General features: G+C 47.0%; 1 protein-coding gene across 1 annotated transcript in view; it reads right to left on the reverse strand.

The window, feature by feature from the left end:
• The window catches only part of Glra1 (glycine receptor alpha 1), a 138,357-nt gene that overhangs the window by 5,403 nt on the left and 118,060 nt on the right, over positions 1-14,894 (reverse strand). Inside the window, exons 7-8 of the mRNA XM_051168185.1 lie at positions 10,232-10,446; positions 1,345-1,491 (exon numbers count right to left, since the gene is read on the reverse strand). Coding sequence (XP_051024142.1) covers positions 1,345-1,491; positions 10,232-10,446 — 362 coding nt within the window. The remainder of the gene's footprint in view (positions 1-1,344; positions 1,492-10,231; positions 10,447-14,894) is intronic.

Consider the following 14,894-nt stretch of genomic DNA (forward strand, 5'->3'; position numbering starts at 1 on the left):
AGCTTTTCACGTTGAACGTCTGACCTTCCTGCTCCAGCTTTCAGAGGGCTGGGATTCCAATGAAGACTCTTTACCTCATTTTATTTTATTTTTATTTTTGAAGAAAAGTTTTTATGTAGCTCAAGCTTCCCTTGAACTTGATATAGCAGAGGATGATTTTGAACTTCTGATTTTCCAACCTCTGCCTCCAAGTGCTGGGGTTAGAGATGTGTGCTCAGGTCTGGATTGATTCAGCATGAGGCACAGAACTGGGAGCTTCATGAATGCTAGGAAGACATTCTACCAACAGAGACACTTCCCCAGTCCTGATCTGTCTGCCTGTCTCTGTCTGTGTCTGTCTGTCCTGATCTGTCTGTGTGTCTCTCTGTGTGTCTGTGTGTCTGTCTCTCTGTCTTTCTCTCTCTGTCTCTGTCTCTCTGTCTCTCTGTCTCTCTCTCTCTCTCTCCAGGGTCTTGTGCTGTAGCCCAGGCTGACCTTGAACTCCCCAATCCTTCTGTCTGTGCTCCTCTCCCCTGAGTGCTGGGATTACAAGTGTGCACTCCGGTGCCTACAGATGATTACTACTTCAAAGGAGGGGCTTGGTGTCCTAAAGGGCAGTAGGAAGCCTTCTAAGAAGTCCCATCTAGCCTGCCAAAACTTTCCTAGTGCAGTGATAGAAGGACCTTGCTGTCTGGAGCCTCCCAAGGGCATCCTGTGTCTCAGAAGAGTGGCCTCTGGTAGATTGCCAAAAGGTTAATCGAATCATGTTGCCAGTGTTTAAGTAACATACTAATAGGGAGCTGTGTGTGTGTGTGTGTGTAATAGTTTTCATCCTTCATGTCACGGACAAAATTTAAAGCTCCCTTGGAACCTCTGGCTTTGTCCTCAGCACAGTGCCCCATCAAGGCAGTTTTCTTTGTAGATGATGAAGAAACAGAGGCCAGAGACAGGTCAGCTTGACATCACATTGCAGAAAACAAGTAGCAGGCCTGTCCCAGGTGGTCGTGTCTGTGGGATGAAGCTGGTTGTCATCATGGGCATTTGCTTCTTGGTGTCACATGACAATCCTTACAACACCGTCATTTATAGGAGGGTCCTTGTAACCCAGCTAGGTCATTGTTCACGGGGTGTGTGTGTGTGTGTGTGTGTGTGTGTGTGTGTGTGTGTGTGTGTGTAAATGAAGCCTTTCAGGACTCTGTTGCCCACGGGGACAGCCCAGTGAAGCAGGGATAAGCAGACTGCTCTGAGCCCGTCCGCCGTCGTCCACCTGCTGCCCCCGAGCACATCCGCCGTCCACCTGCTGCCCCCGAGCACATCCGCCGTCCACCTGCTGCCCCCTCCCTAGGGTTCCTCCCAGAGGCCTACCTTGTGATGCCTCCGCTTCCTCCTAAATCGGAGCAGTTCCTTGTGTTGCCGAGACACGAAGTTGACGGCGGCATATTCCAGCAGGGCGGAGAACACAAAGAGCAGGCACACGGCCATCCAGATGTCAATGGCTTTCACGTAGGACACCTGGCATGAGGGTGGGGGAAAGCACAGCGAGATGAGGAGAGGAAGATTTCCTGAAACATTGCCTGGTAGATTCCAGAAATGAGTTTTAGGCTGTGCACTAATCTGAACAGTGTGATGGACTTTGCACCCACCCTGCTAATGACGTCATTCTTTCCCAACTGTATACAGTGTATGTACACTGCCTTTCTACCAGTCACTTAGTAGCTATGTGCACTATTGTAGCCAAAGCTCAATTTACTTCATAATGACCCCAAAGTACAAAAACAGTGATATTGCTAATGTAGATATGAAAAGCAAAGCCACTTAAAGCTTCTTTTAAGCAAAAATGCAAAGTTCTCAATTTAATACAGAAGGAAAAACAATCCTTTGCTGACATTGCTAAGGTCTACATCAATAGCAAGTTTTTATTTAAAGAAAAATTTTATTTTATTTTTTTTAATGATACATATATGGGTATCTTGCCTGTGTGTATGTCTGGGCACTACATAAATGCAGTTTGTGAAAAGGCCAGAAGGCGGTGCAGGATTCCTTGGGACTGGAGTTATAGATATTTATATAAGCTACCTTGTGGGTGCTGGGAATTGAACCTGGATCCTGTAGAAAAGCAGCCAGGGCTCCTAACCACTGAGCTATCTCTCCAGCCTAAGAATAAAATTTAAAAAGATTTATTTTTGAGTTATATGTCTCTGTGTTATTTGCAAGTGAGTGTAGTATCTGCAGAGGGCAGACGAGGCCATCAGATCCTATGGAGCTGGAGTTACAGAGAGTTGTGAGCTGCTCAGAGTGGTGCTGGGAAATGACCTTGGGTCCTCTGCAAGAACAGCAAGCATCCTTATCCACTGAGCAATCTGTCCTGCCCTGCAGCAGAACACAGCATTTGTCCACAAGATATGGTATATATAGGGGGGAAAAAACAGGACATTTGGTACCATCTGTCACTTATGCACTCTTCAGAGGAAGAGTATAGTGGCATGTCCCTAGATTATGATCCCTGTGGATAAGAGGACATTGCTGTATTGAGTGAGGATGGGGCATTCCCTGCTCTTTAGTAACTTTCTCCACTGCCCACTGATCCTCACCTGGGATATTTGAATGGACGGAGCAGAGGAGGACAGAGGAGCACACTGAACACTGGGCAGGATGTCGGGGAGAAGATAGGATGCTCACGAGAGAAGCAATGAGAGGAGGAGGATGCAGCTCCGTCACCTTCAGTTTGTGGAGTGGAGCATCGTATCTAAGTCTGAGAGGATGCTGGACTGAGCATTGGCGTGAAACTAGTGTTTGCTCTTAGCAAACAACACTGTCAGGACCCGTGGAAATTGTCCCTTAACATAACCAGTGAGCGCATTGGCAGAAATTGCTACAGCCACATTGTCTAGAACTCTGTTGATTAGCGACCAAAGGCTCGTAGCAATCCTGTGAGAGTTCATTCAAGGAAAGCAGTTGATGGCTGAGAGATGACTCAGTGGAAAGGGCACTTGCCATCAAGCCCGATTACCTGAGTTCAAACCCCAGGACTCCTATGGTGGAAGGAGAGAACCAACTTCCTTAGCTTGTTCTCTGACCTCCACATGTGCCCTGTTGCTTATGTGTGCCTGCCCCCCACCAAATGAACAAAAAAGTAGTAACAACCACCACCACCACCACCACCAACAGCAACAGCAGCAGCAGCAGTAACAACAACAGCTGGATTCTCTGTAACAACAGAGAATAGCAAGTTTGTAACAGCTGGGCAGTGGTGGTGCACACCTTTAATCCCAGCTCTTGGGACGTAGAGGCAGGTGGATCTCTGTGAGTTGGAGGCTAGCCTCGTCTACAGTGCCTGGTCTTCCAGGATAGCTAGGTTTATGTAGAAAAACCCTGTCTCAGAAAACCAAATCAACTGACCAACCAAAAACCAGTATCATCTAGGTTTGAATGGTATTCAGTTCACACTCAGGTATACAATTCAATGATGTTCATAACATCTTCACAGTTTCAGACATTTGTTTATGTTTATTTCATGTGTATTAGTGTTTTGCCTGCACATATGTAAGTGCCTGGAGTCCCTAGAACTGGTTGTGAAGTTACTATGTGGGTACTGGGTACTGAGCCCTGGTCCTCTGCAAGAGCACTTGGGAGTCTTAACCACTGAGCAACCCCTCTAGCCCCTCACAGACAATTTTAGGAGACTTTTGCTACCTCAAAAAGAAAGCTTGAGGAGACACTGTCAGTAGAACAAAACAACAACCTACAGACTGGGAAAAGATCTTCACCAACTCTTCATCTGACAAAGGTCTAATATCCAAAATATATAAAGAACTCAAGAAATTAAACACCACAAAGCCACACAACCAAGTTGCGAAATGGGGCTTGGAACTTAACAGAGAATTCTCAACAGAGGAATATCAAATGGCTGAGAAACACTTAAAGAAATGCTCGTCCTCGTTAGTCATCAGAGAAATGCAAATCAAAACGACACTGAGATTCCATCTTACACCCATCAGGATGGCTAAGGTCAAAAACTCAAATGACACCATATGTTGGCGAGGATGTGGAGAAAGAGGAACACTCCTTCATTGCTGGTGAGAATGCAAATTAGTACAACCACTTTGGAAATCTATCTGGTGCTTTCTCAGAAAAATGGGAATAGGGCTTCCTCAAGACCCAGCTATCCCACTCCTTGGAATATACCCAGAAAATGCCCTACCACACAACAGGGACATATGCTCAACCATGTTCATTGCTGCTTTATACATAATAGCCAGAACATGGAAACAGCCTAAGTGTCTCTCAGTAGAAGAATGGACTAAGAACTGTGGTACATTTACACTATGGAATACTACTCAGCTATTAAAAATAAGGAATTTCTGAAATTTGTGGACAAATGGATTGATCTAGAAATTATCATAATGAGTGAGTTCATCCAGAAGCAAAAAGAGACAAACGGTATATACGCACTTATATCAAGACACTAGTCCAAGGGATACGTCCCATGAAAAACCTTACCAGGAAAGTGGGTCAGAGGAGAGGACATCCTATTGAGACTTTAGGTAAGATAGCATGGAAGAATGGGGAAATAGTAGGATCCACAGCACCCTGGAAACCTACAAGAAGAACTTTATGACAGGCAGATCTGGCTCCTGGGGGCCTCCTCAAACTAAGGCACCAGCCAAGGAGAATATAGGCAGTAAACTTTGAACCCCTACCAAGACCTAGCTGACGAACAAGATATTCTCCACTGTTGAGTGGAGAGTGAGATCTGACTCTCACACGGACTCTGGTGCCTCTTTTCTGACCACGTCCCCTGGATGGGGAGGCCTGGCGGCACCCAGAGGAATGATAACAAGTTACCAAGAAGAGACTCGATATTCTAAGGGCATATATAGGGGGAGGAGGTCTCCCTCAATCACAGATATAGGGGAGGGGAGAAGGGGGGAAGTGGGAGGGAGGAAGGAATAGGAGGAAACAAGGGAAGGGCTAACAATCGAGATGTAATATGAATAAATTAATAATAAAAAAAAGAAAGCTTCTATTTTTTTCTTTTTAAAATAGGATCTTGCTATGTAGACTAGGTTGGTCTGGAGTTCACAGAGATCCTGCCTCAGGCTCTCTAGTGCTGGGGTTAAGGTCATGTGTCACCATGCCTGTTGAAAGCTGGTGGCTATTACTTCTCATGTCTCAACTTCCCCAACCCTGGAGATCAAGTGATCCACTTCCTGTTCCTGTGGCATCTCTGTTCTGAACATTCCAGAATTCCACTCTGGAATAACAATACAACACGTGTCCTTCCATGGCTGGCTTCTCCCACCTATAATATTTTTGAGGTTCATCTTACGGTTGCATGCAACAGCAGCATTTATTTGTATTTAATTTTAAAGATTTATCTTACATTTATTTCTGTGCATGTATTTGTGTGTAGAGATGTTCAGGCCTGTGGAGGCCAGAAGAAGGCATCAGTTTCGCCTAGAGCTGGAGTTACAGATGGTTGTGCACTGCCCTACATGGGTGCTGGGAACTCAAGGCACATCCTTGGCAAGAGAAGCAAGTGCTCTTAGCCACTGAGCTGTCTCTCTAGCCCCAGCAGTTTATTTTTATGTCTTAATAATATTCCATTGTGTGGATACACAGCGCTGTCTCTGTCTGTTCATTGGATTATCAATCTAATGATTATCAATCATTTTGGCCTTTTGGTAGAAAGAAGAGCGATGCCATGAAACGCTGCGCAGAGTGGCTGTGTGCTCGGGTTTCAATTCCCCTGTGGCTTTGGGTGACTTAACTTGCTCTGCTCCTACCCAACTCCGCCCCCCCCCACCTCCCCCCCCACCCGCCCCGCCCCAGTAGTTTTGAAAATCAACATCTGGAAAAGCATAGTAATAACCATCCATCAGGCAGCCACTGGAGGGGGCAGAGGAGTCTGAGCGGCTTCAAGCCGACTGCCATGCCCCGCCTTCCTCCTTTGACCTCACTGGCTGTTCCCTTAGCGCTCCTATTTGCAGCAGCCTGCCTTTATTTGACCTGGTTTGCAGAAGGTCCAGTGGGAAAAGTTTTCATTTGTATCGTTGTAATCTGGGGGACATTTGTCGAAAACAATTAGTGGAGATTGCTATCGGAGGCACCGAGGCAAAACAACAGGTTAATCAAAAACACTCAAGAGGCCACTGGGGACATAGCTCGGTAGTGGGGCCCCTGTGTGGGGAGCTCAAGGGCCTGCGTTCCAACCTTCGCCATGGTAGGTGAAGAGTTCAGGAAAGGGAGCTGTGTGATGAGATGCCGCAGCAGGCTAATCTGTGAGTGCTCAGGGACAACTCAGGACTCCCCCTTAACCCCGCCCCCCCAAGCAAGAAGTGAAGGCCAAGGCCAAGCTATCCACTGCCTGGATGATATTTGAAGATACCTGTATCCTACCAGACTCTCTCAGGAGGAGATGAGGACATTTAAAGGATCTGCACAGTCCATACAAATCTCTGTCTGGTTTTTGCATTGCCACCAGGCTCAGGGTACCCAGCCTTCAGTGGTTGACTTAACAGAGAATCCAAGGCTCATAGATGCAGTTCAGACCAAGTTAAGAACAAACGACAACAGGTCCTTGGGGTGGAATATGAATTCCAAAGATTGCCCTGTTGTCCTGTGTGAAATGTGTAATTAGAGAGAAAAACACACAAACAAACAAATCCCCCAAAATCCCAACCCCTCCCCCTAAGCCCCCAAAATAGAAAATAACTTTCCCACCAGAAAAATATAACCCAGTTATAGGAAAAAAAGGTGGGAGGCAGAGGCAGGTGGATCAACTTGAGTTCAAGGCTAGCCTGGTCTACAAAGTGAGTCTGGGACAGCCAAGGCTACACAGAGAAACGCTGACTTGGGAGCAGGAAAAAAAAAAAAGTGGCACCACCTGAAGAATCCAGATAGCAGACTTAACAGAGAGTTAATTATTTTATTTTATTTTTACTTATATATGTGTTATGTCTGTGTAAGGGTATGTGCACAAGAGGCCAGAGGCATTGGATCCCCTGGGGTTGACCTCAAAGGAGAAGGAATTTAATGCAGGTCATCAGCAAGAGTAGTGAGTACTCTTAATCTTTAAGCCATTCTCTATCCTTTTATTTTATTTTATTTTTTAAGACAGGATACCATAGGTGGCCTTGAATTTGCTGTGTAGCTGAGGATGACTTTGTACTTCTGACGGTGCTGCCTCTGTCTCCTAAAGGCATGCGTGTCACTACCATGCTGGGTAGACAAAGATGTTAAATTATCTTAAATATATTCAAGTGACTGAAAGAAACTGTGTATGGGAAACCGAGCATGGCAGCACACAACTGTTGTCCCAGAACTAAGGAGACTGTGGGTGTAGGGTCATCATGTATTCAAGGACAGCCTGAGCTACAGAGTGAACTCTGTCTCAAATAAAATAAAACAACAAAAAGAAACTAAAGGAAAATTTGAGAATACTCCTCACTAAACAGAACACATTAATAGGAAGATGAAAATGATAAGGAAACCAAATGAAAACTCTGAAGGTGAAAGTAAATAATCGAGCGGTGACTGTGAGGATGGAGAGGAACCAGCGGCCTTGAGATCGTGAGTCTGAGGGGCAGAATGAGGGAAGAGGAGCAGAGCCACAGAGACTCATGGGAAACTACCAAAGCCACCAACACATGAGGACCAGACCCTCAGAAGAGACAAAAAGAGGCAGAATATTTGATCATCTACCTACCCTGGTCCTATCATCTATATATTTATTAATCTATTAATAACATATCTATCTACATGTAATTGTTCTCCTATAACTTCTTCCAACTGTCTATTTATCTATCACCTATCTATCTATCTATCTATCTATCTATCTGTCTATCTATATCTAATTTATCTATTTATCATAGCTATCTTTCTGTCAGTCAGTCTATCCATCTACCACGTGCTCATTTGTTTTAATTTCTTTTTTGTTTATGTGACAAATGCTCTGACCAAAAGCAGGTAGAAGAGGAAAGGATTTATTTGGCTGATGCCTTGAGAACACATTTCATTATTAAGGGAAATCAGGGGAGGGATTCAGGTTCTTGAAGTAGAAACCGTGCGGCTTGCTAGCTTGCTCTCTATCACTTGTGCTCAGCTAGCTTTCTTACACAGCCCAGGACCACTCACCTAGCGATGGTGCTGCCCACAGTGGGCTGGGCCTTCTTATGTCAACTTATATCTTCTATCAATTGAGGCAATCTCTCCATTGACACACCCACAGGCCAATCTGATCTGTGCAATCCTTCAGTTGAGACTCCCTTAGATGACTCAAGGTTGTATCAAGTTGACAGTTAATGTAGCTAGGAGTGTGTGTGTGTGTATATATATGTGTGTGTGTGTGTGTGTGTGTATATATGTGTGTGTGTGTATATATATATGTGTGTGTGTGTATATATATGTGTGTGTGTGTATATATGTGTGTGTGTGTATATGTGTGTGTATATATATGTGTGTGTGTATATATGTGTGTGTGTGTGTGTGTGTGTATATGTGTGTGTGTATCTATATGTGGTGTGTATATCTCTGTGTGTGTCTATCTGTGTGTGTGTATATCTATGTGTGTGTGTGTATATGTGTGTGTGTGTATGTGTGTGTGTGTTCGCTGTGTGTGTGTATATCTGTGTGTGTGTTATGTGTGTGTGTCTCTGTGTGTGTATGTCTCTATGGTGTGTGTGTCTATGTGTGTGTGTCTATCTCTGTGTGTGTCTCTGTGTGTGTGTGTCTATGTGTGTGTGTATGTGTGTGTGTGTCGTGTGTGTGTCTCTGTGTGTGTGTGTGTCCTGTGTGTGTGTCTCTGTGTGTGTGTGTGTATGTGTGTGTGTGTGTGTGTGTCTCTCTGTGTGTGTGGTCTCTGTGTGTGTGTCTCTTGTGGTGTGTCTCTATGTGTGTGTGTGTGGTGTGTGTCTCTGTGTGTGTGTGTCTGTGTGTGTGTGTCCTGTGTGGGTGTCTATGTGTGTGTCTCTGTGTGTGTGTGTCTCGTGTGTGTGTGTCTCTCTGTGTGTGTGTCTCTCTTGTGTGTGTGTCTCTCTGTGTGTGTATCTCTGTGTGTGTGTCTCTGTGTGTGTGTGTCTGTGTGTGTGTGTCTCTGTGTGTGTGTGTCTCTGGTGTGTGTGTGTATCTGTGTGGGTGTGTGTCTCTCTGTGTGTGTGTCTCTGTGTGTGTGTGTGTCTGTGCTGTGGGTGTCTCTCTCTGTGTGTGTGTCTCTGTGTGTGTGTGTGTGTGTGTCTCTGTGTGTGTCTCTCTATGTGTGTGGTCTCTCTCTGTGTGTGTGTCCTCTCTGTGTGTGTGTCCTCTCTGTGTGTGTGTGCTCTGTGTGTGTGCTCTCTGTGTGTGTGTGTCTCTCTTGTGTGTGTCTCTCTGTGTGTGTGTCTCGGTGTGTGTGTCTCTCTCTGTGTGTGTGTCTCTACTGTGTGTGTGTCTCTCTGTGTGTGTGTCTCTCTGTGTGTGTCTATGTGTGTGTGTGTGTCTGTGTGTGTCTCTGTGTGTGTGTCCTGTGTGTGTCTGTGTCTCTGTGTGTGTGTGTCTCTCTGTGTGTGTGTGTCTCTCTGTGTGTGTGTCTCTCTGTGTGTGTGTGTCTCTCTCTGTGTGGGTGTCTTCTGTGTGTGTGTCTCTGTGTGTGTGTTCTCGTGTGTGTGTCTCTCTGTGTGTGTGCTCGTGTGTGTGTGTCTCTCTCTGTGTGTGTCGCTCTGTGTGTGTGTCTCTGTGTGTGTGTCTCTGTGTGTGGTGGTCTCTCTGTGTGGTGTGTCTCTGTGTCTGTTGTGTGTCTCTCTGTGTGTGTGTGTGTGTCTTTCTCGTCTATCTCCTTGTCTTCCTCTCTCCTTGCTCTCTGTTTCTCCCTCTATGGCTCTCTGGTCTCCTTCTTTCTCTCTGTCCCTCGCTCCCCCCTGTCGCCCGTCCTGCCCCTGGCGCCTGTCGGTGCGGGTTCTGGAGTCTGTGTTGGCTCTTCCCCGTGTTCCTGTGTTAGCCACCGCTACCTGTGTGTGTCCCTGCTGGCCGTGCCGCCCCGTCTTGTTTTGTTTTTTGTTTTCCCTGCATGCCCTCTTCTTTCCCCCCGCCCTTCTTGCCGGCGATGCCCCGAACCTAGAAACTGTGGTCCAGACCACAACTTCTGGCAACAATGCCACACACTGCATGTATATGCATGGTGATACCCTCTGTATGCTCTCCATGCGTGAGGCGGGGATGAGGGGTGGCAGGGACTTCTCCACTTTGGGGTTCAGTGCTTCCCAATGCTGCCACTCACCTTGGGTAGGGAGGCTCGGGAGCCAGAACTCTGTGTGGTCATGGTGAGGACGGTGGTGATGCCCAGGCCCACACGAGCTGGTGCAGCATCCATGTTGATCCAGAAGGAGATCCAGGACAGGATGACAATGAGCAGGCTGGGGATGTACATCTGGATCAGGTAGTAGCCCATCTGCCGCTCCAGGTGGAACCGGGCCTCGATGCAGGTGAATTTACCTGCAAGAAGACAGAAAGGGAGGCGTGGAGCATGTGAGGGAGGAGCAGGGGTATTAGGGTCAGCTTGGCTGGAGTGCTGGTCCAGTCCCGTGCTGTCTGGGCTCACAGGCAAGCGCTTCAGTTGTCCTGTGCCTCAGTTTCCTCATGTAGGGTAAATAGGTTAGCCCAGTGGGCCAGTCGCAGCCATGATTTTAGGCAAGTACAAGTAGAAATTTCCAGAAGAAGTCCATCTTCCCTGAACACGTACAGGCTTTGTTCCTGTCACCATACCCCAGACAACAGGTGAACATCTGTCTACACAGCGTTTACATTGAGTTAGGCATCATCAGTCTTCCTGACATAACACATGCAAAAGGATGTGCGCAGGTCACACGCAAACACTGTTCCACTCTATCAAAGGAATGTGAACATCTTTGGATCTAGGTATCTGGTGTGTGTGTGTGTGTGTGTGTGTGTGTGTGTGTGTGTGTGCGCGCGCGTGCACGCATGCACAAGTGGCCCTTGTATGGAGGTCAGAGAAGAACTTGTGAGGGTGATATTATCCTTCTACCATTTGGGTCCTGAAGATGAACCCATGGTTGTCAGACGTGGTGGCACGCACCTTTGCCCTCTGAGTCCCCTTGCCAGGCCTCACATAGTAACTCTAATGGTTTTTGTAGAATGAAATGAGATGATGCTTATGGAGAACTATAGCAGTTTTTGCACATTGTGAATACTCAATAGCATCATTTCCCACCACCATCATCACCATTATCACCACTAGTGTCATCATAATTATCACCATAACTAACGTCATTATCACTAGCATCACCGTTATAATTTTCAACATCATTATCATTACTGGCATCAGCATCATTACCATCTTCATCAGCACCACCATCACCATCATTTTAATTATCTGCACCATCACTATCACTCTACCACCACCATTACCAACATCATCATCACCATCACCACCATCATAATTGCTGTCAACATCATCACCATCATCATTATTTGTTTGCTAAAAGAGAGTTAAGTGGAGTTTCCAGACCCTTCTGCTCTGGTGTCCTCAAATGTGTCTTGATTCTTTCACGTCTTGTAAACCTTCTGTTTGATGACTTCTTTTATTTTATTTTTATTTATTTATTTATTTATTTTGGTTTTTTGAGACAGGGTTTCTCTGTGTAGCCTTGGCCATCCTGGACTCACTTTGTAGACCAGGCTGGCCTCGAACTCACAGCGATCCGCCTGCCTCTGCCTCCCAAGTGCTGGGATTAAAGGCATGCGCCACCACGCCCGGCCTGATGACTTCTTTATGATGTCCAAATCCATACTCTTGGATGGACCTTCCTTCCTTCCTAAGCATTTCTCTTTCTCTTAACTCTTACGCTTAAAGACGGCTGAATTAACCCCAACTCTACTCAAGATTCTGTGCTGGGGTTGGAGAGATGGCTCAGCCATCAAAGGCTAGGCTCACAACCAAAAATATACGAATCTGTGCTGGCTAGTCTTATGTCAACTTGACACACAAACTAGAGTTATCTGAGAAGAGGAAACCTCAGTTGAAAAGAGGCCTCCATGAGATCCAGCTGTAAAGCATTTTCTTTAATTAGTGATTGATGGGGGAGGGCCTAGCCCATTGTGGGTGGGGCCATCCATGGGCAGGTGATCCTGGGTTCTATAAGAAAGCAGGCTGAGCAACCCAGGAAGCAGCACCCCTTCATGGTCTCTGCATCAGCTTCTGTCACCAGGTTCCTGCCCTGTTTGAGCTCCCGACCTCACTTCCTTCAAGGATGAGCAGTGCTGCGGAATGTAAGCCAAATATAAACCCTTTCCTCCCAACCTGCTTTTTAGCCATGGTGGTTTGTTTCTTTTTACTTTTGTCAACACAGGGTCTCTCTGTGTAGCCCTGGCTGTCCTGAACTCACTTTGTAGACAAGGCTGACCTCAAACTCACAGATATCCACCTGCCTCTGCCTGCCAAGGGCTACTACCTCCCGGCTTGATTAAAGGTGTGCGCCACCACGTTGGCTTTGTTCTCTCTTTTGCACTGGACTGAGCAGCTTATCTCTTTTCACCCATGTACCACTGATGCTGGGGCTTTGCTTGCCCCAGGGGAGGGTTTAAGTTCCTGTCTACTGAAGCCAGTGACCAGCAGATTTTCTGGGGCTCTGGTGGTCAGGGCCCTGTCCATCCGCCCCTGCCCCTGCCCCCGCCCCTCTGCCCATGCACGCTGTAGCTCAGGACTGTAAAGGCGAAGAGTGGAGGAAGTAATGAGTGGGAAGGCTCCCTGCACATCAGACTCTTTTCCTGGCGGCTGTCAGTGATGCTGCTGCAGATGCAGGAGAGCCAATGTGTCTCTGAAATCTTTGCTTCGCTTTCCGGATGGCTATATAGAAGTGGATTGTTGTATCAGAATGTAGTTTTCAATGGACGAAGAGAGAAAACAATAGAGTATTAGCTTTCAAAATAAGAAAATTGGGCAGAGGAGATGGGTTAGTGGGTAAAGCGGTTGCTTGGGTGAGCAGCTGTAATCCCAGTGCTGGGGTGAGTGGGCAGGTGGATCCCTGGAGCTTTTTGGCCAGCCATTCTACTCCAATTGTGAGTCCTAGTTTTAAAAGTAAAGTGGAGCCAGGTGTGGTGGCGCTCGCCTTTAATCCCAGCACTCGGGAGGCAGAGGCAGGCGGATTGCTGTGAGTTCGAGGCCAGCCTGGTCTACAAAGCGAGTCCAGGACAGCCAAGGCTACATAGAGAAACCCTGTCTCAAAAAAACCAAAAAAAAAAAAGTAAAGTGGAGAGTGATTGAAGAAGGTATCTGGCATCCACCTCTGGCTTCTGTGTGTGCAAGCATGGCAGGATACATCTGTATGCATGTACACACACACACACACACACACACACACACACACACACACATATGAGAAGGGGGGCGGGCTGCCATTTTCAGATACATGGACGGAGTTGGCAGGTCCTTTCCTACCAAGTGAAGTGGGCCTGACACAGACAAGTACTTTTCCATCTCATTTATACCTACGGTCTGCGGCAATCAAACTTACAGCCGGTGGGAGGGTGGGGCTTAAAAGAGGTGTTGGGCAAAGGGTGCAGACTCAGTTGTGCAAGATTACTAAGCTTTGGAGAACTTGTTAGGAGGCAGCTGCCCCAAGCCCAGCCATCTCAGGAACATCTCTGTCTTACTGACAGGCACAGGGCTCCAGAACGGGCTCCTCCTTCTTCAGATGTTTCATCTTTGTCTGTTACACAGTAAAGATGTAAAGAGAGAAGTTGCTGGTATCCCATTAAGTGAGGCGCACAGGTCATAAATGTGTTGCCGGTCTTGACTTACAGCTTGCCCAGCCCTTTCTTCCCTTATCATTCTAAATTCTGGGCTGAACTCCAAGAGGGGACCTAACTGCAAAAAGCTGAGCCAAGGGCCCCAAAACCAGGTGACCTGGATAAGGCCCAGTTACCCAAGTTTACTTCCTGGCTTAGCCCCTTTCGTCAAACTATGATTGGTCAATGCAACAGCCCACACCATTTGCCCTTGCTTTGTGCTCCCAGCCTTTAAAAAGGTTGTACAGTTTTACTTCCGGGTCACGGTTCAGATCCCGAACTGGCCGCCTCCTTGCATTCCCAGAAAATGACGCTTTCATTTTTAAATTTCCACCCTGAACCCAACAATCTGGTATTGTGATTTTGGTCCTGATCCATCTACACAGTTCTTCAGCCCTCTGCCAAGAGGGTAGCTCCTAGGTGCATGGTGTGTACCCACCTGTGTGCGAGGTGCTTTGCTTATTTCATTAACTTGATTGTGGCATTTATCTTATAATAGATAGCAACCCACATCAAGGTAACCTCTTGGTGCATCTTCAGTCTATACACTATTAAATTTTATTAGTCAATTATACCCCAGGAAGGAGTGGAATAAAAAGGAAAATGCCGCATGCTGGTAACGGCTGTGGTTTGGGATAGCCGCTGTGGTTTTCGGACCCATGGTCAGTGGTTGCTCGTGGAGGCTTTTGGGAGTACTGGTATCTCTGAGTCAGCATGCTCAGGGGTGAAGTGTGTCCTCAGACAACTCAGAGACTTCAGAGATGTGACCCAGAAAGGTATAGCTGTCTCAGGCAGACTAGAGCCCAGGCTGCCTGTCTCTCACAGGGATTTCTACTTACTGTGGCTTCCCCTGGCCTTTCTCCTCCACTTCTTCCTTCTTGGACCTGTCATTATCCTATGGCCGACAGGCCTTACCTCTGCTCAGCTGGGGCCAGACACAACCTCTTACCATTATGCCAGCCAGCCTGCTAGCTCTCTCGCCCCCTCCGACAGTGCTCGCATGAGCTGGCTTCCCTTCTGAGATGGGGCATGTGCGTTTTTCCCTGATCTAACCCCAGTTCCTTCCTGGATTCAGCCTCTCCTAGCAAAGGTTAGGCTAGTCATGGATGACAGAGAGCCGACCCAACATTTGTGGT

This window comes from Acomys russatus, chromosome 25 (genome assembly GCF_903995435.1).
Source record: "Acomys russatus chromosome 25, mAcoRus1.1, whole genome shotgun sequence".
NCBI classification, from domain to species: Eukaryota; Metazoa; Chordata; class Mammalia; order Rodentia; family Muridae; genus Acomys; species Acomys russatus.